Source organism: Charadrius vociferus, unplaced genomic scaffold (assembly GCF_000708025.1).
Source record: "Charadrius vociferus isolate BGI_N301 unplaced genomic scaffold, ASM70802v2 scaffold291, whole genome shotgun sequence".
Classification (NCBI taxonomy): domain Eukaryota; kingdom Metazoa; phylum Chordata; class Aves; order Charadriiformes; family Charadriidae; genus Charadrius; species Charadrius vociferus.
Window position 1 is genome coordinate 343,320 of NW_009646958.1, and position 26,330 is coordinate 369,649.

At 45.8% G+C, this 26,330-nt stretch overlaps 2 protein-coding genes across 2 annotated transcripts in view; one reads left to right on the forward strand and one right to left on the reverse strand.

Moving 5' to 3' along the window:
- CPAMD8 (C3 and PZP-like, alpha-2-macroglobulin domain containing 8) overlaps positions 1-16,561 on the forward strand; it is a 51,988-nt gene extending 35,427 nt beyond the window's left edge. Inside the window, exons 35-42 of the mRNA XM_009895164.1 lie at positions 2,476-2,563; positions 7,917-7,991; positions 8,708-8,813; positions 8,903-9,013; positions 9,691-9,903; positions 10,369-10,443; positions 15,446-15,614; positions 15,929-16,561. Coding sequence (XP_009893466.1) covers positions 2,476-2,563; positions 7,917-7,991; positions 8,708-8,813; positions 8,903-9,013; positions 9,691-9,903; positions 10,369-10,443; positions 15,446-15,614; position 15,929 — 838 coding nt within the window. The 3' untranslated portion in view covers positions 15,930-16,561. The remainder of the gene's footprint in view (positions 1-2,475; positions 2,564-7,916; positions 7,992-8,707; positions 8,814-8,902; positions 9,014-9,690; positions 9,904-10,368; positions 10,444-15,445; positions 15,615-15,928) is intronic.
- Positions 16,562-21,031: 4,470 nt separating this feature from the next.
- Positions 21,032-23,667, reverse strand: F2RL3 (coagulation factor II (thrombin) receptor-like 3). Its single transcript, XM_009895165.1, has 2 exons — positions 23,577-23,667; positions 21,032-22,107 (listed from the first exon to the last, which is right to left on the reverse strand). The coding sequence occupies exons 1-2, from the start codon at positions 23,665-23,667 to the stop codon at positions 21,032-21,034; spliced, it is 1,167 nt and encodes a 388-aa protein (XP_009893467.1).
- Positions 23,668-26,330: the final 2,663 nt, after the last annotated feature.

Consider the following 26,330-nt stretch of genomic DNA (forward strand, 5'->3'; position numbering starts at 1 on the left):
TTCCTAGCTCTCAAAGCAGTTTGCAAAGACATTAGCGGTTCCATCTCATTTTACAGATTGGGAAACTTAAGATATTAAGAGAAAATTGCTTGCCTATAGACAAACAGCAGCAAGAATAGTTTCTGACCTGTATCCAATCCACTTACATGTTTTGCTTAAACAGTCAGTACTGCTACAGTTATTGGGAGCTGTTGGTTTTTAAGGAGGTTGTTGGAAAGTTGGCCCAAAAGAGGGAAAGTTACAACCAAAGTAAATAATGAGGGCTTACAGCATCCTGCTGTATAACAGAAGAAACCAGGAATTCCCGGGAATTCTGTAACTCTTCTGTATATCTGTGACCAGGAGCGTGGCAGGTGATGGGTCTACAGCTTCACTGAACTCAAGCAGCACAAGTCGAGTGAACAGCTCAGATGTAATTCATGGAAATGTAAACTTTTGCTCCATTATCAGTTTCTGTCTCCTTCCTTCCTGCAGAGGCAACACCATACAGTGACTACAGTCCTGAAAATGGTTGCAGTGACTCCAGGCAAAGATGAGATCTTGTTATCTCTGTTAACACGCTTGCCCCTTGCTCATGTGGCCATGTCACTGGCAGATGCTTTGCCTCCGATTGCCGCAAGCCTGTGAAATCCTGGGCAGGCATTTTTCAGCCTAGTTGAATTCTTCCTCCCTCCAGTAAGAACAGCCAGTGACGAGCAACTCGAACTCATCATCCAAAAGTTTGCTAGGGTTTGTCTGGCTGTATATAACACTGTATCGCCTCTTCTGCCCCTGCTTAAGCACTGTAGCTTGTACTGGGGAGGCAGGCTTATAAAGTCTTGTCAGTCCCTTGAAGGTGCCTGTAACTAAGGCTGCCCTGCATCAACACAACCTTTCTGTTGTTATTTCTGAAACTTCTGCCCTGGGAATTGCTGGAGCAAAGACAGAAATTTGAGAGGAAGCCCAGTCCAAGGAGATTGATTGCTTGGAAAGAAAACAAAAGCAAATGAAATCTTCCCTTTCCTCCCCTTCTTCCTGTAATGATGCTCTTTTAACTCCTTCGTCATCTTAGTTAGGCAATGCGAATAGAGGAGTGCATCTAAGGATGACAATTGAAACATTTTGTGTTGGGGTATTTTTCAGAATGTAGTCGTTTTAAGTGTTATCATGCTCAGTGAAGTCCTTGGGGCACTTTTGAGGAGTTAGGGAGAAAACAGTATGGGAAACAGAAGGCTGTATGAGAGAGAATGAGAAAAATGCAGGTAAAGGGATACTATAGGGTTTTTTGGAGAGTATGGTACACGGAGTTAGATTGAGATTAACAAGGCTTAATGTCTCTGGGACTGTCAGCCCTGACCTGTCTTACACAGAGCCGGCTGGATCTGTCCAGAGAGCATCTCGTGCTACTGTAGGCGAATGAGCTTGGCTGTGGCGTTACACCCAGGCTGGCTCTGGGCAGGGCTTCAGCACTCGCACGCCCACCCGAGGGCTCCATACAGAGCCCTGCAGGAGCCAGTTCAGATCTGGCAGATTCGGTCCTGGAAGCTGTGTTTTCTCAGTGCTGGGCATGAGCTAATAAGCCCTCCTGGGTCCACACTCATTGTCCTCGTGGGGCAACTAAACAGCAAACAGGTAAGCTGCCAGGGAGGCGTAGTTCAGAGCTGACTGTATGGGAATGCAGAGAGAAGGAGTGTTGTTCTGGAATTAGCGGGAGCTGCGTTGTAACATCGACTGTTCTGCCATGCTGCCAGAAATTGAAATCTTTCGCAATGGCCCAAATAAAATTTCTCTCCACCCCTTCCTGTGTTTTTGGGGGGATTTTTGCTTTTTTAAATGCATGCTTCAGCCCTAACAACTCTGAATGTGGGTTTTTGGAGTCTTCATTGATATTATAGAGGACAATATAGGCAGTGAATTCTTTCACACTAGTAACTAGAGAGCGAGTTTGCTGACTCATTAGCAAAGATACTTTTTTTCTGTGTCAATTAGATGCTGGAGGGAAATGGCCATTTACAAAACCCCAGGGTTGAATGAGACTGCCTGGTATTGGGAAGTAACATTCCTCTTATGCCACAACCTATTTACAGCCCTCCACTTAGGAAAGAACAGAAGTTTCTTCTACTCTGAGGGGTTATTTCCTTTTACCAAGTGCATTTTCTCAGTGATTAATTGAAAAATAAGGCAACCAGCCCCACAGGAGACTCCATCCATCCATCCTTCTGCTTTTCTGCCTCCATTTGCCTGGACATCTCCTACATCTCTGCCCTCTGTGAGTTGTGCTTAATTTTTGTTGAATAACAGCAGAAAAGACGATTTTGTAAACCCAAGTAGACAGTAGCTTTCAACAAGTCCTTCAAAGAAGAGTAGATCCATTTAATATTTTTTCCTCTGAAGTTTGTTTCAGTTGTTCTCCATCCTGAGTTGTCCATGTACCATTTGTTATCTTGGATTCTGAGTTTGTTCTCATTCTTTCTCTCTTTTTGTTCTCATGGGAAGATGGCTGCACTCTGGATCTTCTAACATGGCCGTCTTGGAAGTGCCATTGTTCTCAGGATTTCGTGCAGATATTGAGAGCCTGGAGCAGGTAAGATGTTGTAACGAGAGTGCAAGCCATGATCTCAGGCCAGGACCTGGCGCTCTAATTGGCAGGGATTCCCTTTGGGGAGCAATAGGAAACAAATGCCATTGAATGTTACAGCACTGTCCAAAAAGATGCAATTAAAATTGGGGGGGCAGGAGATTTCCCTTGTCAAAAAATATTTGTCTGAAATGAGTAAACAGATGTTCCGAACAAGATTAACAAATTTACCGAACATGGCCAAATGTAGGTTTATTACTGAGCACAGTGCACAGTAATTAAATGAGACCCATTTGGAAATGCTGAAGTGAAAATGTGCTCTAACAGGAGCTGTTTATGGCTTCTTAGTGGGCTGTGTTATCTCCAACATCTGGATTCCATTTCTTTGGAGGCTCTGTGTCTTGGAATTTTTTGCCCTTTTTTTTTTTTTTTTTTTTTTTTTTTTTCTTCTGGGAGAACATCGTGTTTATTGCAAGCCAAACTGAGGTGGACAGAATGTGCCTCTTACCATCCAGCCCTCTAGGGGAGGTGAACTGTAATCTTTAGCTTTGCTTTATATTTTGTGGAAGCACTGCAGTGTATTCATTGGTGTCTTTTACGCTGCAAATGGAGTTTTTAAGGACTATGTAACTTAAAGAGGTGTAAAATCCTTCCATCCTTGAAAACCAGTGAAGAGCTAAAAAGTATTATGCTTCCAAAAGATCTCTTCTGTTAATAAGTTTATCATCATTATACTGGGGGGGATGTGGGGAAAGAATTTTAAAGTAGAATCTTAGTGAAGACCAGGCTGTTTAATTTGACATTCTGATTCAAGGAAAAGCGCGCATTGCTTTGTCTTCTCTAGGATTTCACTTGATTTGGCGAATTTATAATGTAAACACCGTTGCATTTTCTTGAGGAAAATGAGACCAAGATATTCCTCTTCAGGGGCTTACAGTCCATGTCAAAAGCTGCTGTCAGACAGTCTCCTGGGCTGTCACTGAAGCCAGAGAAACTTGTGCATTAGTCCCTGAGAAGAGAATTGCATCCTTTCAGTATTGGAGGGCTCTGCTGGAATACTTTTGTGCAGAAATGTGTGTTGATCAGATATGAAACTATTCCTGTAAAAAGAAATACCGAAGTTATTTTATATCTGTTCACTGGCTGCTTGTTGAGAATTCTGTTTTCAAATGCGTGCATGTAAAATGTATTGATTCTTGTTTGCCCGTTGACCATTGAGTGTGATATTCTCTCACATGCAACAAATGGTGCAACAAAACAAATATGGCTATTCAGAGGAGGCAAGACCACCAGTAGGAGGTGTCCAGTATTAGCTGAGGGGGCCTCTCCTGGGTTTGCTTATTATTTTGTCTCCTCCTGCTGACTAGAATGACAGTCGTTTGTACTGCTTTCAAATAAGTTATCTTTCATAGTAATTTATGTAAATAATGGTAGAAAAAAATACATATGGAAACCTGGCTTAGGACCAGAGAACTCCAAATGGGACAGGAGAAGAACAAGATATCTTTGTGGTGTTAAAGCCATGGAATGTTTTATCAGCAGAGGAAAAGGAGGAGTAAAGGAAGGGAGAGAAAGAGTTGAAACAATGAGTGCAAAGGGGTTTTCATTACAGAAGAACAGAAAAATTGTTAGGTCAAGTAACAAATCCCTGTACTCCTTATTTTTCCTGAAACGGGCTAAGAAGAAATGACAGGCAGAGGACCTCCCGTTGTCCAGGCTGTACTGAGTGAATATCTCCTTTACCGGCTTCAGCAGGGGACAGGGTTAGGAGTTTCTAGGCTGAGAGTCCTGAGAAGGTGCCATAAGCTCATGTGTTACAAGGGACTGTGTAGGTTCTATCATCTCAGTCCCTGGACTTTCTTCTTTCAGCCGAGGCAGCTGTGTTCTACTGTGCAGTTTGTTTACACGGCTGGGCCAGGCGGAGATCCCAGATATAAACCAAACACGCTTATTTTGTATTTAGTTCCTACTAAAAGGTCGCTACATGCAGCAATCTGCTCCTGTGCTGTGTCTGATGGTTTACGCTAACCCGTGTTCAGGGCATGTTGTACATGCTCTAAGTAGAGGAAACACTGAAGATAATTGTGACTATGTGATTAATGTTAGGATATACACCCTGCAAGGAAACTCTGATTCTGCTTCCCCAATGAACTAGCTGTACAATGTTTCAAAACACTTTTGTTTGCAGTACTTCTTATGCTCTCTTGTCTTCTAGCGTGTTGCCGTAATCCTTGAGCTCTGTGACACCAGCCTGCCTCCAGTGTTTGGTTTCTCATGGCTTCGGGAATTCTTCTATCACGTTCAGTGCTGCCGTGCTGGTACCTCAGCACTGCTAGTTCCTGGAACCGGTGCTGGTCAGCACTCCTAAATCAGAAACAAACACTGGGCACGTGGAAACTAGAGCAGAGAAACGGGGGGATTTACCCACAGTGCTTGTGTCAGGTAGATGCATCAGTGTCTGGGAAGCATTATGGGACAACTTCACACATGTTCTGCCATATCCCTGAGCCTGGCCTGCATGGAAGCAGCCAGAGGGTAAAAGCAAGCTGTCCTGCTACGCTGCACAAGAGTTATTTTCCCCATGCTGAATGAGCTCTCCAGCACATGAGGCTTTCTCTAGCACTAAGCAGATGAGGAGGTTGTGCTTTCCCTTGTGGCATCTTGTAGTCTGCCTGAATCTCGTGTTCCTGCCTCTGTGGGGAGAGAAGCAACAGAGTCCCAGTGGAGCCTATCTGTTAGGGTCTCTGGGCATAGAATAGCAGGTGATTTGTTTTCCATTCTCCCTCTGTCTTAATGGGAAAAGGAGCGGATTCTTGTCCTTAACTGGGAAGGCTGAGCTCCTGCAGCACAGAGCTCATCTGAGTCCTTGCAAATCTCAGAAGAAGGTCGGGTACTTCAGGCAGCGCGTGCCTCTTCAGTGCTTGTCAGATACAAAAGTGCTGGTTCAAAACCCAATGTTTTGAAAGTTCTTTGGGCAGAAGACTGAGTAGTAGGTGCCTTGATTTGGAGAGAGGGTTCAGTACTGGGCAATCCATTTCCATAACCAGAACAGAATTACTTCCTTTGGGCAGTAGGAGATTTTGCTAGATTGGGAAGGATATTGCATCTTCAAGGGGCAATGTTCCCCTTGAAGAGCTGAATTCCATCTTTCTTATTGCAGAAACCCTTTGCATCTTAAAAATGAAATGTTAGGGACAAAGCTCAAGCACGTCTATAGGTAGGCAGTGAAGATGCAGATACAGGCCCTATTCGTGGCTATCAAATGTGTATCCAAATCATGCTGACAAAACCGAAATTCTTCCACTGACGACCCGGCACTAGTTTTGTCTTGTATTTCAGACACTGTCTTCAGCAGGGGCGAGTCCTGTCATTCCCACAGCTGCATTTTCTTATTACCCTGGCCGTTTCCCTCTCCTCCTGGTGCGGAGGGGCAGGGCTGTAAATCAGATTTCCCTGTGTGTTGTTTGCCCTCACAAGGGAGCAGTGTGCGCAGAGCGGACCCACGCGCAGCTCCGGGGCAGTGATGGTTAATGAATGCTCTGTTGCACGTCCAGGGCAGCCCCCCTGGCTGTGCAGCCACAAATCCTTCTAATAATGCTGGGTGTCGACAAGGTCAGGAGGTCACCACAGGCTGGTATATATCAAGCTTCACCAGAAAAATGCAACTTTAGCTGAGCTGAGCATTTCCCGGTGGCGCCAGCCTCTCCAAGCCCTCATAAAAGGACTGTCTGCAGCCATCTACTGCTGAGTAATAACAGCCACCATCAGGCCCCTAAAATTATAAGGACAAATTAAATTGGCCCTTTCCATATTGTGTGGGACTTAAACACATGTTCCTTTGCTTGTTACAGTAATAGCAGGAAGCTGTGTGCAGGGTTTTACAACTAGAAGCACTACGCGGAAGAAATTCACAGTAAAAGTTGTTGGTAGCAGGTTTGGGCAAATTTCGGTAGAAATGCTTTTTGCTTCATGTCATTCTTTCTAATACATAGGCATAATATCTAAGCATTATTATGATTATGTCGCAAATGGGATTGTCTGACGGAGAGGTTAAAGTAATAGGACGGTTTGGAGAATAGAATTAAAATATCTGCCCTTACTCCACTCTCCGAACTGGGATTAAAACACGAGTCCTTTTTCACAGGGCATCATCCTCCCCAGCTTCTGGATTAAATGTTTTTCACATGATAAATGTGTTCTGAATACAATTTCTCAAAACAGTAACGGTTGATCGACTGATCAAGTACATACAGCACGTCAGTCATTGCAATATTGAGATGTTTGCATTCCAAATATGGAAAATCACAGGAGTAACTCTTTTGGAAATTTTAAAATAATTTTGTTGAATTATATCAGATGATAGCATTAATGTTTTGGTGGTGATTCATTAGCATTCCGTACCAGGGAGGTAGTTACTAGATTCTTTGAAGTGGTGCAGTAATTCCGTAAACGAGGGCTCCCACATTTTCCTCGGAAGATCGTGATACACCTCCAGACCTGCAGTCAGCACGGGGAGATGGGTTAGGGCACTCTTACACGTGGCCGGGGCAGATCAGAGGCAGTAGCACCCCAGATGTGGGAAGTACTCTCAGATTGCGTTCTGATACTCCGTAGATATGCAGATTGTCCCAATAAATAAAAAAGCAGAAGAAGAGGTGGTCTGTGGGCCTGACTGGTACAATGCGAACGACAAATCTCTGGGCCTCAGAGGGAGATGAGTGGCAGAGGCCTGGTCTGACCCCATGCATCACAAGGGAGGATGCCTTGGAGTCTTTCAAATGGCTGCTCTTTGCAAATGTAAGGATTAATTTTCCTGGCAGAAGAATGTTTTGGATTTTTCAGCTGGTGGGAGAAGGGGACCTTTAATACCTGCTGCGATCCAGGGCATAATTCCCTGGCGGTCTGAAGGAGTGTAAATAAGAGACTTTATCGAGTGTTTTGGGGTCTCTGAGGTCTTGCTCGAGCCTTGGTACTGAAAACAATCCGGGAACTGTTCAATGAGATTAGGGAAGATATGTCAGGCATAGTCTAAGGGAGATAAATGCATCAGGGACCAGGAAGAACGCTCAGCATCGTGCACCTTGCAGGAATCCCTCATCACGTCACAGGAAAGAACACACATGGCTTTTTCCTCAGTTGTGTGACAGCAACCGTGTTCCTCTTCGCATTTCCCCTGTCTTAGTGAAACATCCTTTTCCAGCAGAAGAAATTCCAGGGTTTTAGTGTCTGATCAGTTTTCTAAGCAGTCTAAAATCTTTCTTCTTCTCTAATTTTGATCTGTTTTCTATAAAATGAGATGAAACTAAACTTGTTGATTTTTTTTTTTTTTTTTTACCCACTCCCCCCCCGCCCCTCCCAGTTACTGATGAACAAGCAAATTGGATTAAAAAGATATGAAGTGGATGGAAGAAAAGTCCTTTTTTATTTTGATGAGGTAAAGCCTTTGTTTCTTATAAATATGTTGTTTTTCCATGAAAGGCAAACAGCCGGTGGATGAGGCATAGGTACAGCCTATTGATGTCGATGGTCCCTCACAGATGAGGATTACCCCGCAGCGTTAACTGGCCGATTGCCTGAGCCTCTTTTGAGGCAGGCGGGTGGTGTGGGTTTGGTTGCAAACCAAAGCATAACAGAGTCAGGTGATTCGCTTCAGCCCATATAGAATTTCTAGACAGATATCACTTAGTTTTTGCCTCAAAATAATCTCGCCTTCAGTTACAACGAGCATTGGTAAAAGGACGGAGTAGAAATGCACTCTAATTCAGATCTCACAGCACATACTTGAGTGTGGAAGATGAGATCTCTCCTGGCTCCATCATCAGCAGTAAATAGTTAGCTAGTTGCGTTAGTGAGCTGGCTAATGACAGGAGTGGTGGTAGGTAAGCCAGAGGATACAGCTGGAGTTTCAGGTTTGACTTTCTGATGTTGTTGTATGGCAAGCATGCACTTTAAAGGCCAGCAAAGTATCATGTATTTTAATTTATCCCGTTTGGCTTTTATTCATGATCTTTGTCTCTATAGCTGGTATTGGCAGTGTCTTCCTTCTCCCCAAGGGTGTTACATACAGGGCACATGCTACGTTTATTTGTCTCTTTCTTCACTTCAAGTGCAATTCTTGTTACAATGAGTCTTTTACATAATTTCATACAGATTCCTAGCCAATGCATGACCTGCGTAAAGTTTCAAGCTTTCAGAGAGCATATAGTTGGGAAAACAGCTCCTGTTCCTATCAAAGTGTACGATTACTATGAGCCAGGTAGGTGCCCGTTTTCCTTTGATTTTTGCCAGCATTAGAGCGCTAGGCATAAGGCTTGGTTGTGATTTCTCTTTCTTGCTGGCCTGCAGCTTTTGAAGCAACTCGTTTCTACAACGTTAGCGAAAACAGTCCCTTGGCTCGGGAGCTCTGTGATGGGCCAACGTGCAATGAGGTGGAAAGCTCAGCTAGCCAATGGGTTGGTAAGTTGCACCAAAGTCAAGCAGGTTTTTTTTTAAAATGGAGCCCACAGATATACTTTCCAGAAGTTCAGAACTCAAAATTACATTTAGAAAAATGCTCTATTTCACTATCTGCGTTAGTGGAAGTTTTACGAAGGTTTGTGGGATACCAGTCTTAAACTTAGGACAGCCAACCACACCAATGTAGTCCACTCTTCAGTCATGAAGGTGACTAAATAACAGCTTCAGAGGCCAGATATAATGTATAATTCTGGAAAACTTGCACAAAGTGAGATGTGTTAATAAACATAAAGGTAAAAACTCTTTAAATTGCATTTGGTTTTCTTTCTCTGAAATACCTTGCAAAAGAGTTCCACAATTAACTGTAAGAAGATTGAACAATATCGTGCGTCAGTGACAGGAATAACTTTCCTCAGAAACTACACGTTCCTTTCTGTTCTTTATGTCATACAAAATAGTTGTTTTATCCTATATCTGGAATCTACTGCAATATGGTTCTTTCAGAAAGACAACTTTCTTCCCAGAGCTTTTTGTTCTACCGGATTTGTAAATTCCCATGAGAAGCCTTAGGGAATTCAACAGAAAGCTTAGAGAAGTAGAAGAAAATTGCCACTCCATCTTCCCCTTCCCCGTGCAATGCAAAAATATTGCTTTGGATGTTTTTGTTTACTTTTCAGGCTTTGTTCACTCTGGACCATGCAATAACATTTTTGGCTGCTTGGAGGATGAGTATTTTGAGCAGTGTATGTGTTCGCGAGACTGTGGCTACGATGGGGAGCCTGTATGTGGATCGGATGGACAGGTTTACCCGAACCATTGCCAGATGGAAGTAGCATCGTGCAGGAATAATACAAGGATAGAACAGATGCCCATGTCTCAATGTTCTGCCTGTAGGTTTCATTCAGTTCCCTTTTCTGTTATGATCTAGTTGCAGAACAGTACAAATCCTTGTCTAAGCAAATGCTAATTACATACATGTGGTAGGGAAAAGAGGACAATTCAAAACCTCCTGTGTATTATTTCGCTGCTCATACTACAGGGGATTCAGTTATAAGAGCAGCTGCCTTTCTGCTTAGCTCAGAATAACTGGTTTTCTGTTCTCGTGAATACATTTTTACCAATCAGAATGAGCTTCAGAGCAATTTAGTGATACTGTTTTATCTGAAGTAAATAATCCTAGATAAAAATGACATCCATGAAATGTAACATTCTTTGGAGACTCCGCATGGGCTTTCAGCATGTACAGCGTAGTAGCTCAGTGAATTGAGTATGCCACCTCTGGAAATGCAAACATTTTCTAGAGATTCATTAACAAATTTTATGACCAATGCATTTATTTTTCATTTTATTTACAGCAAAGAATTTGCCGGAAGAAAGGGAGACGTACTCCCACCCAGCTGAGCAACCCAGTGTTCAACAAACTCCAGCAGGTAATATCATACCTTTTTATTTATCCAAGACCTTTTGCTTTAGCAAGGTTAAAGCTTCTCCTATCACTATATAAAAGTATATACGGCTCTTAAGCACATTTAAGTAAAGATGATTAATTCCTTCATCTTTTAGAAAAGACAGACCATTCAGAAATCAGAAAAGATAACTGTTCAACAACAGACTAGCTCTTCTAGTCCTTTTCCTCTATTCAGAGCACACACCAGATTTAGGTAACTTTTCATAGGAGCGGGCAAGTGACCCTCCTATTTTCTCAGCTTTGGTATGTTCAAACAATTCACGCTCTGTGATCTTTTCTTCAATATTCAGCTGGAAAGATCACATTTAAAAGCAGGCTGATGTAATGTGTTTCAACAAACAACTGAACAGGACATGACAACAGACCAAACCATTGCAAGAACTAGAATCCAGGAGGATTAACTTTGTCCTTAGCAGTTCTGGGGAGAAATTGAGCTGGCAGTCTTGATTCTCTCAGAGCTGCTGTTTGGAATAAAGGGCCTTAGTGAGCAAAAATGTTAAGGTCAGTAGATGGAGTAGCCAGGAATTTGGCTGCTCATTTTATTTGGTGCTTATATTCATACACTTTTTTCCAAGACTCATGTCGAACTTGCTCATGGCTCACAATAAATCTCACCAAGAAGCAGTGGAGGGTCAATAGAATAGTTTGTTTCATGCTGTTTCTAGTAAATAAACTGGACTAGATTTTTCCTGGCTGCTTTCCACTCATTAATTTTCCCCTGGCCTCTAACTCTCCTAACAAATCGGTAAAACAAGTTAATTCTTCAAGAGAAGGCTCTGTGCCTTCTCACATCCTTCTTGTGCACCAGAGTTCAGACTAGCATGTGTCCAACCTGAGAGACACCATCCCGCTCTTTGCCCTTCCTCTGCTCTCCAGAAGTTGATGGACGGTTTTCTTATTAAGGTGTAAAAAGCACGGTGAATATTCCCTTATGACTATTTCTATAGGTCATTCAATCTTAGTGTTTAGTGTCTCTTCTGTTTTCCCTCCCTTTGTTTCTGGACTTAGTGTGTGTGTGTGTATATATATATATATCAGATTGCTGTCTGTTAGAATAACTGAGATGAATGCTTGTTGCCTTTTATTCTGTGCAAATGCTGTGTACTCAGCATGGAAACTGTTTGCAATCTGAAGCCTTTAAAGCAGCATTCCCAAACTGCTCTGTAGGGCACTGCTGGTATGCAAGGCCATACCAAGTGTTTTGCTGCTGGTCTACAAAAGGGGACTGCAATGACCTCCTTTTAAAATAAAGATTTCATAGTAAAAATATGGTTACCTGGGAAAAAAAAATGTGGAACTTGATGGTAGTCTACAATCCAAAAATTGTTAGAACAGTGTTTCTGAAATAATCTGCATTAAAGTATCTGCCTAAGAAAAATAACCCTGTGGTTTCTGTTCTAAACAGACAAAAGCAATGTTGGCTCGGTAGGCTAACAATAAGAGCAAAAGTGGAAATTTGGATATTTGTGCGTGTGTGTGGCATTTTTATACAGATGATAGATTAACAAACCTGTATGCCACAAGGATATGTTTGTCAGAGCACAAGCGTTTAGAGCTGGCTTTGTTCTGGGATCTGTGAGCGTTCAATTTGAGAGCCTCCTGGAAGGCAGATACTCTTCTGAACTGAGCTGTCTGAGCAGCCATGGCAGAGTGAGCATTCAGAAATAAAACTGACTAAATCCTGCATCAGGAAAAGCGCCCAGCATGTGATTTTCATTAATCCTCTGGGCTCCTCTCAGGTCAACCACACGGTACATGAATCAAAGTTTAACAAATGAATGAATCCCTCCTTATACACGGGTCTCATTTGGACTCACTGGTTTGTTAGCATTGAAGCATGTGATTGGTTTAAGTCGGCTCAGGTGCTGTGGGTTTCTACTGAAAGTTCTGATGAGCCATGTCTAAATCTGCGATTTCCTAAAAGGATGCAAAACTCCAGGAGCCAAATCAAGCTTAGGGCAGGTTGGTGAAACTGCCTCTGTGTGTTAATCTTCAGGAAATACCATTTTCTTGGAGAACCTCGTGGTGTTTATATTGTCTGAAATGCCTCTGTATTTGCCGTATGACTTGTGCAGACCCGGCTTGGTTTGATTGATGCTTTCATTGTTAGCGCTTGTCTATGTTACCCCAGCAATGGAAACAATGAGCCAGCTTCCTTCCAGCGAACAGTGGGGAACTTCGTAATGTGTTCGGGCTCACTCTGGCAAACGCAGACTTGCAGCGTAGTTCCATATACACCAGTGAGTTTGCTAGAATAAGCAACAGCTTTTGAGTTATGCTGTGCAAGGTAAGCAGTTGTATCTAGATGGTCCTGAAAAATCAGGATGCAGTGCTTCTTGCAGCACCGAGCTATTGTCAAAGCATTTTAAAATGCCTTTCAAAAGTCTGCAGCAGATGCTGCAGCAAGTGAGGCAGAATGGCTGAGGTTTGATCTTAAGACTGTAGCCTGTTTTTGTACGGATGGGTAGATCCTCTGCGCATCTTTAGAAACATTCTCTTGATTGAGAGGGAAGCGTGCAGGGTGACAGACTTGGCTGAAACAACTCAAGTCTGACTCCCCTTCCTCAGCTGTTCTTTCTGACAGGTGAGTTACTGAGACTCGAAGGGATGGAACAGGTTTTTGATGAGTGGCATGGACCGACATCTGCCTCTAAGCATTGAAGCTCTGCTGGTTTGCTTTCACAGCCTGTTCCTGTCATACTTGTTTGGAGTGAAAGCTCCTGGAGCGGGATTTTGCTAACTGGATTACCAGTATCTCGAGTGCCTCTCTGTCTGTGGTTTTCCTAAGATCGTTGTCACACTAGGCTACAAAAATATGGGTGGATTTCAGAGCCTCAGGAATCCTCAGTGGCTCTGATAACAGCTCTCTGATGAAGTGGTGCTTTGACAGCTTCCATAGATCATTAATGCTCTTCTGAAATTGCCTAAATCTTCTCTGCCGAAAGTGCTAAATATATAGCCACTGATGTTGGAAGGCAGTATGTTGATATCGCGGTAATGTTGCGATTCTACATGTATTTGGTGGAAAAGCAACACCAAAGCGTGGGGCAGCAGCACTCAGTGGTACCCCACCCAGCTTCATGCTGCCTGACCCCCCCTCTCCCCACAGCTGGAGCCCTGTTATTGGTACGGTTCTGTTCCAGCGGTTAGAAGGGGCAGTAACTGGAAGAAAATTCTCGGCAGAATTGTGATACTTCTATTTGGTGGTGGTGGTGTTATTTTTTAAAAAATGAAATGCCATCACCCATCTGTAGCTCCCAACAGGAACATCGGAGTGAGCTCTGCTTCCAGGTGGAGGCACCTCGCAGCACTCCCCGGCGGGAGCATTATTCACAGGACCCCTGTTCTGTTAGGACTGATTGAACTGGCGGAGGGCCATTTTTCCTTTCACCCCATCGATGTTCAGCAAACATTGGCTTAAGCACAGACATTTGGAGATGGGGGAGTGGTTTGTGTGCAACAGGAAATGTCGGCCTTTCGTCTTTGCTTTGATTCCAGCGCTGCATTCCTGGGAAGAGTGAGGTCTGTGATGTTAATTCTGTCCCTAGTGGACAGCAATCATCCATTCATAGAACGAGCTCATGATCTGGCAGGTTCTCACGTGGAGAAGGCCAAGAAGTGAACACAGAGACTGACTCTGCTTTCAGGCAAGTGTTCCCTTGCCTAGGGCTCAGCCTGTTGCTGGGAGGATGTGGGTGGTGACAGGGAAGAGCCTTCAGATATTTTATTTCTAGAGAACAAACATTTTCAAAGACCTCGATGAGTATTCTCCTTAAATAAAGCCAACTTTGTGGAGAGGGTGATGGACTTTTCCTCCCTGCAACAGCTACGTTTCAGTGATTGCTTTGGTTTGGATTAGAGCAGTGTATACAGAAAGCAAACAGGAAAGATGGACAGCTGAGCTGGCTCGGGGAACAGTTTAGAAAACGGGGAGCTATTGATATTCCTAGAAGTTTTATCTTGCAGTCTTGCCCTCCGGATAGTGAGCGATCACCCAGCATAGAGAGGCACAGCCTGTTTTGAGTGGGATATGTGCTGAGTGACTGACCTGCCCGTGTCTTAGTATAGACTGGAGTGAGTGCAAGGAGGATAAATCCATGTTTCTGCCTGTGATGTGTCTCTTCCTATTTTAAACGGTGGAAGTTTCTCAGTGGTATGTGACTGCTGAAGCAGATGTATCTCAGCTACTGCTAGTTCAGGCTGAGGGAGAAGCGAATGGCTTTGATGTAAGCTCCAGGCCTGTTTTGCCAAAATCTTCATTCTTGCTGGGCTGAAAAGAGACCTAGCTGCTTGTGCTGATCTCTGTCGTGACATGCACCGAGTAAACTGCTCCAGCACAGTCTGCCCTCTAGCTTTGTAACCGTTATAAAACGGTGCTTAAAGAAGCACACCCATTACACATCTTCGTATGGATTGGTCTCTCGTTAACCAAGGTACTTGGCTTGGACCAAGTCAAAGGAAAGAGATGTATTTTCAGGGTGTGGAGTAACTAATTTGTGACATCTGATGTTCCCAAAGATATACGTCATACTTTTATCTTACACTATACGGGTCTCAGGGTGAACTGGTTCCTAACTTAAGCACCTCAGTTAATTAGATACTTTAAAATGAAACTTTGAATTTTTTGTCAAATCACATGGCCCCTTGTCCTTTTTTTTTCTTTCTTTTTTTTTCTGTGATTCCTTTCATTTTTTTCCCAGTTCCCAGGTCTCAGACTGGGAAATTGACAATTCTGATTTACAGCAGCTGTTCTCATGGCATGTGAATCTAAGCAATGCATATGCAGGTCTCTTGGCGTGTAGCCTCCTTTACTCGTGTAAGGTGCTCATTTGGCCCCTGATTTGCCTCCTTGATTGAAATTCCTTTCCTCTTACGTCATTCTACTTCTCTGTGATGCAATATGTGATGCTGAAATGCAGTTTCTTTGCCTAAACCCCAACCTGAGACTACAGTTTCCTTTCCAGCAGAGGAAGGCCCTCCACTACAGACAGATCTGTCGTACTACTCCTATGAATATGACCCAGACCCCTATGCGTCGGAAGCGGATGTTTTTGAGATTGTGGCAGAACTGACAACAGCAAGCACGTTAAAAGAAGCGGACAAGATACAGGAAGTAGTGACCACAGTAGAATGGTGAGCCGGAGAGCAGGGGATCATAAACCTGGTTTGAGAGTCAACATATAATGTACTAACTCATGTGTTGGGTCGAATGTATTCAGTTCCTCAAAGGGGGCATTCATACAACTGACCTGCTAACCTCTTTAGCAAGGAACCACTAGGAACGAGATCTTGCTAAGGTAGCATATAAAATTCGTGACCTGAACGTCTCCATCCCTAGCAAAATAAAAAGTGATCTTTAAAGTTTTTCTCTGCCCAGCCCCAGGGATGTTTCACAAAGATGTGTAATGGGAGAGTGACTTTTCTTCATTGTGTTCTCTTTTCAACAGAAATATATAATTTAAATAAAGAGAAGAGGCTCAGAATCAACTCCTGTATGAGTTTGTTCCTACAGACGACCTGCTGCAGAACAGAAACCGAATGATGACTACTTCCTGATGCACTCAGAACTGTAGGCTTTGCTGCCCCGTGGGGGGGGATCTGGAGCGCTAAGGGGGACGCTCAGCGTTATTTTTCTGTCAATTTTCCTGCCTTTTGTGCATCCTCTTTGGAGTACTTCCAAGGATGGGAGACCAATATGCTGTGCCCTCTAGGTGAGAAAAATAGGGGCTGGAATTCAAACATATAGACCATTTCAAAGTGTTTTCTCTACTATCAGAATACTGCAAATGCCATTTCCTAGCTACATTTAGAAGCTAAGTCCAGGCCTTGTGCTTAGCTGAACTGCTGTGTGAGGAAAGATGGCTGAGAAGTTTTCTCTCGAATTATAATAATAAAAATCAGTGTGTTTTGCTAATTATGACATAGCGAGAGGCTAATCGTCTTCCCCAGCCCGTAAGTCTACTGCACCCACAACAATGTCCCATGAGAGAAAAACTTCCCTGGTGGCTCCACGTTCAGGGGAGTTGTTGGGAGGTACGTTTTACAAGCGAAAGCTGAAATCCGCTGTCAGGGCTGAAAGGCTGGGCTGTTCGCCATCTGGCTGCCAGCTTCAGGTGGGGAGTTTGCCAGCCATAGCGGTGAGAAGGATTAGGTGGGTGAGCCCTCCTCGCGTTGCACTGTGCTGATAAGGGCTGCTTGCAGCCTTCTCAGCCCCTTTCCTCCTTGTAAACCCTGGCATGAAAATAAAGCTGACCCGAGGCGCAGTCCTTTTAAATGCTTGCCTGACTTCACCGGTCACTTGTATTCTGCTCCCATTAGGATGCCCGTACAATGGCTGTTCTGGGTATGGAAATCTGTGCGCAGGCGCCGGCTCTGCTGGCCGGTACAAATCACTGGTGTCACAGAGGCTGGACTCCCCCAGACTGACCTGCCCCAAGCAATGTGGTAAAACTACAAACAAAAGCTTTGTGTTTCCAAAAGTGCAGGAGCCGAGAGGGGTTTGTTGGTGGTTTGTTTTTTTTTTTTTTTGTTTCCCTTCCTGCCTGGAGCAGCATTGTTCTTTTTGGAGGAGCTACATGCAATTGCCTGTTGCAAAATAGTATTAATATTTTATCTTCCCACTCCTATTGTTACCAGCACCCAGAGTGGGATGGAAACTCCTTTTGAGGGTGTTTATTGGTGAATGGAAACAGGAAAAAGCCCAGCTCCATTCATTTTTAGGGCTTGTTTACACAGGAACTATGACAAGAATATACCCCAGTATAGACATTCCATTCCAGAATAAAGGCAATTTTATTCCAGAAAAATGTCCACATGGGGACAAAACAGGAGGTATCCCAGAACTTGGGCATATGTAGTTTCCAGTCCTTTTTGTCTGGGGCCAGATATTTGCAGAATGTAGTTGACATGATGAAGGTCTGGGTCTTCAAGTTCCCAGAAATTTTAGAACTGCTTTGTTGGCAAGTGCCCAAGCCTTCCTTCATGGCTGCGCTCAGCTCTCCTCGCAGGATCTTGACGTGGCTGCTGCCCGTATGTACCCACTGCTGCTCAGCAGAGGCTTTTGCCACGTCTCTTCAGTGTGTGTGAACAGACCGTGTCCTCTCTGTGTCCGCACAGCGGAAGCGCAGGCGGCTGCATTCCTCTCTGGCAGGTAAATAGATGCCTTTCGACTAAATTCCATCTCCTGTAAGCAACTGGCCTGGCAGACACTGGCTATTGTGTACACACACAGGACTGAGTCAATATTTATCCCCTGGGTAAATAACAGACCTAGTGTGAGCTGCAACAAGAGTTGGGTGGTTGGGTTTTTTGTTGGGTGTTTTTTTTTCTTTTCTAAATATCAAAGCTGCACAATACAAACCCTGCTGTTCGCTGGTTCCAGCCTCAGCTCTTTAATGCTTTGAGTCTGGGAGAATGAGACATTTAGTCACCCTGATACTCGCTTCCCACAGAAGGTGGGACCTGTGTTCTGGATTCTTCAGTCTCCTGTCCTCTGTCCCTTTCTGGCTTTAGTTTCCTTGTCTTGTCCATTGTATGCTTCTGGACAGGTATTTGAAGTCATTTTATGTTGCTTGGTCCTCTCATAGATCCTTGGGCAGTCAGACAGCATCACCGCTGGGGACAAGGAGATGAAGGGAGGGAGTTCCAGCCAAGTATTAAACGTGACTTTCTTCACTTTCCTCAGGCTCTGGTACACGTTACATACTAATGCAAGACGCAGACATCTCCCCATTGCTGCCAGCTAAAGAATTCCTCCTGGTGGCCATCAATCATGGCCTTGTTCTGTGGGGACTGTGTGTGCCGGTGCACTCACCTGTTTGAGGCAGAGGAGTCTTGCTTCTGTTTTACAGCTAGAAGAAAAGCCAGAGGGACCTGCACCCTCAGAAGGCAAAGGCAGAGCAGCCTTAGTGTCCTTAAATGGAGACAGTTAGGGCAGGAGAGTGCGTGTGAGGTCCTGTGCCAGCGTTCCTGGATCCCGGAGCCTGACTGCACCTTGAGTGCTGCTTCCCAGCTTTGGCACTTCCTGGGAAATCACTAGTCCGTCTGCTCTTGGCAGCCTCCGCCTCCCCCCAGTCTTGCCCCACCAAACTAGCTCCTTTCTGTTGTTAAAAAAAAAAAAAGTAATTTTATTTAAGGAATTGAATAAATAAACCTGGAATTACACAGTTGCAGTTGCCTTTTCTCCCCTCTCACAGGACAAAAGGAGCGGGTCTCTGCCCTGTTCCCCACCACAGCTGATGGTCCCTCTGTCCATCGCTTTCACCGTCCCAGATTTGTTGTTCATTTTTCTTGTAATCTTCATGAATTCTTATGTAGGAAGAAGATTTTCCTAGATTATTTTTCCTCCGTTCTTCAAAATCCTACTTGGAATACCGAAACTCTTTAGGACTAGGTCCCTGAGAACCGCTGGACACAGCGTAGCCTTATTGGACTCGGTGTTATTCATAGGCTTTGGCCCAGTTCTGGCTGTGAAGCTTCTCAGTCGCGCTCCCTGAGAACACAAGGACATCTCAGCACTGAAACCTCAGGCTCCAGCTTTGTGAAGACCACCCAACCAAAGCTTGGAGAGAAGGGATTAATTTTTTTTAAATTTTTTGAATTTTTTTCAACGGAAGGAAGACACCAACTCAGTGGGGGAAAGCTAGCAAGGGCAGCAGACCTACTGCTGCTTTGGGCTTTGAATTGTTTCTACCTTCGAGCCGTTTGCCTCCCTCCGTCAGAGAGATGCCTCTCCTTTCCTTTTGCTGAAGGTCCCTCACTGCAAAAGGAGAAAAGTGCCCGTGGGTTTGTACGACGCAGATCTTCCTACTTACATCAAGTTATGTTACTGAATAGCTGCAGCAGTGCTAGTTATCAGTGATTTTTGCTTGCAATCCTTTCAATGAAATTAATATTTATATATTTGTAACTGTACATTATGCAGAGTAATCATTACCGTGGTATTTATTTTAAAGCAATAGTTCCCTTGTTCTTTCTTGTCCAAGTGTTTTGGTCTTGCCTCTTTCCCTCCTTCTTAATCAGCCTCAGTAGAAACAAATACCAGAAGAATGTTCAGCTTGCTTGAAGAACATCACCCAAACAGCAGCACTCGCTTTGCTGATGTTCGCTATTGGCATTTACTGCACAATAACCTGCGTATCGTTATTGTGAATAGATCATCTACGTAGAAAACCTCAGCCCGGTTTGTGCTTGGGTTTTGAGGTGGGTTTTTTGTTTGTTTGGGGTTTTTTTAGTACTTACTACTTGTGGCTGAGTGGCAATAGCCCCGGCTACAGCAGGTCTCCTGTGCTCAGGAGCTGGCGCACCCGCTGCACCCGCGGTGCCGTGTCCGTAGGAGACAGGCTCCAGTTTTTCACCCGCGTTTCGCCCCTGCGCATACATGTACATGCAAACAGTTCAATGACCATTTTTGTTTTGTTCACACAAATCTTAGCAAGTCTGAGTCCAGAAAAGGGTTTGTTTTAGATTCTGATAAATATTTTATTAAAAACTGATTTTAAGACAATCTTGTCTGCCTCTTCTTATTCACAATGTTGGGTGTATGTTTGACCATAGGTAATGGTGAGTACAGAAGTGGTGTCTGTACCAGTAAAACTAAAGAATTCAGGAACTCTGAGGAGGTTTATCACTCATTTTCTATCTTGCTGCTTACTGGGCTGTGCCCGAGAGATGAGCTGACTGCATTTTGCCAAATTTGCTACAGGTTCCAATAAGCAACAAGCTCAGTCATCTGTTTCATAACAGAGAGTTCTTGATTGTGTGTGACACTACAAAAAAAAAGAGTGGAGATCTAGAGTGAGGGTTTTCTCAATTCCTTCTTTAATATTTCCCTTCAAGAGACATAATTTTTTTTTCTAAAAAAATCCATTAATACAGTCTTTGCCCCAAAGAAATTATGGATGCCAAGGGTCATTTGCAAAAATAGGGATTAGTGAATGGGATTTTTACACTTGTTGCCAACAATGAGCTGACATTACTATGGTGTTGCTTACTAATCAAGCCAAGAATGTATTTGCTAGAAAAGCCAGTGCTCTACGTTCTCTTGACAGGATATTTTAGTTCAGGAGTGTACCTTTTCACATAGCTCCCTCCTAGTACTTTTGAAATGTTTAGAAATTTGGTTTTGCAAGTGCCTGTTCTTTTTCAGTTTTAGGTGAAGGCAATACGCATTCAAGGACAGCAAGCAAGTCAGTAGCAGGAAGAGAAATAGAACACACGTAGCAATTGGTCTGCAAGATGTGTTAGGAAAACCAGACGCAGGTGTATTGGCAAGAGCGTCCCTGGCAGTATGTCACCAGACGAGAAGTTGCATGCAGTGTCCCGGTGCCAGCTCTATATGTGTTCAGCACTCCACATCTTGGCTGGACTTCGCACCTCTCAAGGAATCCCCTGGGCCAGGTTTATTCAGTTATAGCTATGCAGACAGGAGAGAGGACTCATCTCCTGGGAAATACCGCTCCAAATGAAACTTGTGGGATCTCAGTGTTGTCTTCATCTCATCCCCAATGGATGTTGTGAGCGCCTTGGGAGCTGGGAGCTGGGATGGAGGCTTACACCAGTGAATCTTTGGAACTTTTTGGAGGGAGTGTTTCCTTGGAGGTTTTTAGGGATGTGGTGTTTTGTTTTCTGTGACTGAAGAATCTCCTCCTCACCTTTTCCCGGAAGTCTTCAGAAACGTAGTAGTAGACAAAGGGATCAGCGCAGCTGTTAAAGGTACTGACGGCCAGGCTCACCATGTAGCTGATATACAGGTTGCTGTACAGCTTGGAGTTATAGCTGGAGTAATGAACAAGGAGGAGAACGTTGCTGGGTGTGTAGAAGGCCACAAGCGTGAACAGCACCAGAGCTGTGAGCTTCATAGAGTAGGAGTAACGCTTCCCGCTGTCCAGGAGGGCTCGCAATACCGAGCAGTAGCTAAACAGCATCACTACCAGAGGAGCCAGGAAAGCACAGGCGATCAGGCAGATGAAGTAGTAGAAGTAATAGCTGTCATCCTCGTGCCTGGGGACAACGTCATGGCAGACAGTGACGTCTGCTCTGTACAGGGGGTACGACTGCTGCTGCAGAGTCAGGGGCAGGGTGAGGACGGCGGCACAGAGCCAGATGGCGGCGCAGGTGCAGGCAGCAAAGGCCGGGGTGCGGAAAGAACGTGAAAAGAAGGGATGCACCACAGCCAGGTACCGGTCGACGCTGATGCATGTGAGCAGCAGCACCGAGCAATACATGTTCCCGTAGAAGAAAGCTGTGGTCAGCCGGCACAGACCTTCCCCAAAGGGCCAGTTGTTCCCCAGGAAATAGTAGAAAATCTTGAAGGGCAGCACCAGTATGAGCAGCAGGTCTGCTGCGGCCAAGTTCATCAGGAAGACAGTGGAGGTCAGCTTCTCAGCCCTGGTGGCCAGGACCCACAGGGCCAGCCCGTTTGAGGGCAGCCCCACCAGGAAGACGAGGGTGTAGAGGCAGGGGACGAGCCGCACGGTGACCATGCTGCCCAGCTGAGAGCGGGTGGTCTTGTGTATCAAGAGGTAGGTGACGTTGTTTATGGTTACCTTTTCCCCAGGGATGGCTCGGGGACATGGTGCAATCTCTGGTGTCGTTACCTGCTCGTTGGTGCTGTTCTGGGAGTAATCTGTCAGAAAAACACTGTCTGTTACTTGGTGTTTGGGCAGTCACACTTGTGCTTTGCAGAGCAGGCTGCATGCGTGACCCCCCAAATACTAATTGCATTTTACATTGCGGTTCCTGGAAGTGGGAGTATTCTGTAAAATGCTGCTGTGTGATGGGCAGACAAAGTTGGCTAGCAGAATTAGGTGTGCAGGAGGAACCACCAGCAACCTTACCGAAAATTTACACGATTCCTCTGTCGTGTGGTTTCCCACAGCTCCCACATGATCGCTGTGCTGTACAGCCATCATCAGGCCTGGGGAACCAGGGAGCAATTCCTCTGCCCGGCTTTCGAAAGAACCCCAAGATCTGGGGCTACTCTGGGGTAAAGTCATGGCTGTAGCAGTATAAATTTTAGCTAAAGATTTTGGGTTCAAGTTTTACTTCTCCTCTAATTGTTCTTTCTCTTTCTAGTTTCTTTCACCCGTTTCTTTCTCTGCTGTATCACCTTCTATCACCTGCTGCTGCAACTAGAGTATGCACGAATCTCAATTAGAGTGTGCTCCCATGGGATAGCTTTAAAAAATGAGTTTTCAGGGATCTTATAAAGGTACCAAATATCCAGCACAGAATCACAGAATGGTCAGGGTTGGAAGGGCCCTCTGGAGCTCCCCCAGTCCCCCCCCGCCAGAGCAGGGGCACCTCCAGCAGTGGCACAGGACGGCGTCCAGGCGGGTTTGGGATGGCTCCAGAGGGGGAGACTCCCCCACCTCTCTGGGCAGCCTGTGCCACTGCTCTGCCACCCTCACAGCAGAGAAGGCCCTCCTCAGGTGGAGATGGAACTGCCCATGGTCACCTTTGTGCCCGTTCCCTCTTGTCCTGTCACTGGGCACTACTGAACACAGACTGTTCCCATTCCCCTGTGGCACACTCCCTTGAAGGATTTATAAGCATTAATAAGATCTCCCTTCAGTCTTTTCTCCAGACTAGAAAGCCCCAAGTCCCTCAGCCCTTCCTCATAAGAAAGATGTTCCAGTCCTCTCATCATCTTTGTAGCCCTTTGCTGGACCCTCTCCAGCAGTTCCCAGTCTTTCCTGAACCGGGGACCCCCAAACTGGACACAATACTCCAGATGTGGCCTCACCAGGTCAGAGAAGAGGGGGAGGATGACCTCCCTCGACCTGCTGGCCACATTCTTCTTGATGCCCCCCAGGATGCCATTGGCCTTCTTGGCCCCCAGGGCACATTGCTGGCTCGTGGGCATCCTCCTATAGTCCACCAGGACTCCCAGGTCCCTTTCCCCAGAGCTGCTCTCCAGCAGGTCAGCCCCCAACCTGTACTGGTGCATGGGGTTATTCCTCCCCAGGTGCAGTACCCTACACTTGCCCTTGTTGAACTTCATAAGGTTTCTCTCTGCCCAACTCTCCAGCCTGTCCAGGTCACGCTGAAGAAGCCCTTTAAGAAGCAATTTCTTACCCAAAGATGTACACTCACCATCGTAGTCTGCAGAGGCCAGGCAGAGTCCCCAAAAGGCGCAGCACAGCACGAGCCTGTGTGAGAGCCGTCCCTTCCCGAGGGTGCCCATGCTGGTGCAGGGTCCAACAGTGCACTGCTGTGTGCAGAGCCGTGTGGGGAAGGCAGGATTAGTGACCCTGTTTACGCATTTCCTTCTGCTAGTCCTTAACTCACGGAAGCACCAGGCTCATCCTGTGAAGGATGAGGCGTATGGGGGGCTGTCACGGCATGCATGAGTATGCATTGCCCAAGCAGGGACTTAGGCAGTGTCAGAGGCAGGATGGGGAGGGGTGTACGTAGCCAGACCAAGAGTATATCAGGGCCGTACTTCATCGTCAGAGCTAGACGGTGGCCCAAGTGACTCATTTGGGCCTCCTTCCTGCTCCAGAATATTCCTGGAAATAACAAATGTGGTCAGATTTGATGCAGTTTGAGTTTGGTTTAGAGCGTAAACTGAACTTCTGACCTCCCGTGTCAAGCATCCTTCCACTCAAGAGAGACCCAAGTGGCTCTGTGTGAGATGCGAGGTCTTTTCCCACACCCTGATTCATAAATGCTTTCTGGTAGTGCCAATTGAGAAGACACCATCCCTGCACAGAAACGTAAATGAAGCGCAGGAGAGCTGCAGATCCGGAGAACCCTCCCCAGCTCCCAGGGGTCACACAGGGCTCTTGCAGCCGTGTGTCGTGGCAGTTGCGGGTTTTTAGTGTCTGCCTTGCAGCCCCCAGATCAGGCTGGGCTTCTCAGGGTTCTCCTCTTTCTTTATTTCTGCTCCTGCTCCGTGGCTAAACAGGGTGTCCTGCACCTTCCTTCTTGATCTCACTGCAGAGGTTGATTAGAAGTCCTGTGGGTCGGAGCTATTTGTGTTTGAAAGAACGGGCAGTAGCAGCAGCCTGGAGTGCCATAACCTACAAAGGAGAAGTGGGAAGGTCCCATGGCTTGACGGAGACACTGTGCTTCCGCTGATAAACTCCCAGGATCGGGGAGAGCAGCTCTAACCAGCAGGAAAGGGGCCTGATGAGGGTGCACAGGAAGACTCTGCCGTTGGGCAGATAATGGTGAATTCCAACCACTCTTGTCCAAGAAGGGCTGTGTTTTTCCAGAGATGTGCAGTCTCCACTCAGTAAACCCCCAAGAGGGTTGAGCACTGTTGGCTAATAGCCTGGAGAGCGGCATGCTGCTGCCACATACCTGTTGGTCGTATGGAGAAGACGACTCACATAACTTTGTAAGAGGGACCCTTTGGACTAGCAGATGTTACCTGAACCTTCAAGATCATTTGCTGCTTGGTCCCTCCTTCTCTGACTGCTTGAGAGTGTCGGTCCCTTCCATGCCCTGCTGGAAACATCCCGAATCCTCTCCCATCGCCAGCGGGACCCTTCCCAGAGGTCGTCAGGTGGGGAGGCGAGTGGGGCAGGAGGTCACAGCTTGGGAGGTTGCTGGTTTTTAGGCTTTTGCTCCCCAGTCCCCTGCCCGGCTCTGCAAGGGAGTAAAGACAGAAGCCGGAGTCCGGGCAGTAGGAACTGCAAATTTGGTTTGGCAACCTGAGGAGCAGTTCATTTCTTTCTCCTCAGCTTATGAATGGCCTCTTCTGTGAAGGTTGCAAATCTGAGCCTGGCTGCTGTTTGATGAGATTCTTCTATTCCAAGGAGAAAATGATCCTATTTCCTTTGCTTTCACCATATTCCCACATCCTTGTGCCGAGCGTGTCGAGAGGTGGAGTTCCACTGGCAGGGACAGGGAAGATGCAATGTTAGATGTTTTGCTTTTGTGATTCTCTCAGGATTTATGAACCATTACAGAGTGACTCATGTGGCCGCATATTTTCCATGCCTCAGCCAGGATCCTTTCCATGCTCTGTATGCAAAAAATTAGACATAATCAGGTTCAGATAGTGTGCAAATCGCAGCCCTGCTTCCTATGGCCAGGTCTCTGGAGTGGAGCAGAGAGAGGTTACTCAGTGCTGTAGCCTTCATTTCTCAGATGCTGTGTGATCTTTAGTGACTGCTTTAGATGCAGAACAGCTTGCCTGAAAATTCTAATGCCAGAGGTTTGTCACGGCTTGTTAACATCTCTTTAAGTCGTGTGATCCCTGCCCTGTGGGGTAACAATTTGGTTTTAAAGTAATTCATTGTGCAATAGATCATCTCCTGGGAGAAGGCGCTCTTTTATTCCGTGGCTCTGAACCCAGAAGATGTAATGCTGGAAAACAGGCTAGGGATTTTGGAGCTCAGAGGGAGGGTACAAACACCACCTGGCCTGGCCCATACAGCTCTGAGGCTCAGAAGAACAAACTGTGGTAGGCAAATAATGGGGCTTGCTATTTCTGCTCCGTTCCAGCCGCTGCGGAGAGTTCTTCAGCCGCAAGTCAGCAGGTGTGAAGACAGAACTCTTAGTGCAGCTACTACTTGCCCCAGGCTGGGCTCGCATTTGTGATGCAGACATGAGAGGCAGCTGCCCACAGAGGCAGCAGCTCTGCCTTCGCACCAGCAGCATGAAGCGTCTCCACCGGTGTCAGCACAGCCTCACATTTTCCGTGGACGTGATGCCGGCCCTGCCTTTCCCAGCTGCTGGGTGCGCAAGCATCCGAGCCTTCTCCGAACCAGAAGGCACAGAAACTTTCCACTGACTGCTGAAAAAGAAACGATGGGTCTTTGGAGCAGGATCCCCCCACCCCAGATTTGTCTTCGCAGGCTCTGGCACGTACAGGATGACCTCGTGCCTTGCACGCTC

What these genes read in the sequence shown, in the direction of transcription:
- F2RL3 (XM_009895165.1), bottom strand. Translation starts at nt 23,667, where the DNA reads ATGGGCACCCTCGGGAAGGGACGGCTCTCACACAGGCTCGTGCTGTGC. An exon ending in GGCCTCTGCAGACTACGATG is followed by an intron (nt 22,108 to 23,576) that starts GTGAGTGTACAT and finishes TTTTTCTGACAG; the next exon opens with ATTACTCCCAGAACAGCACC.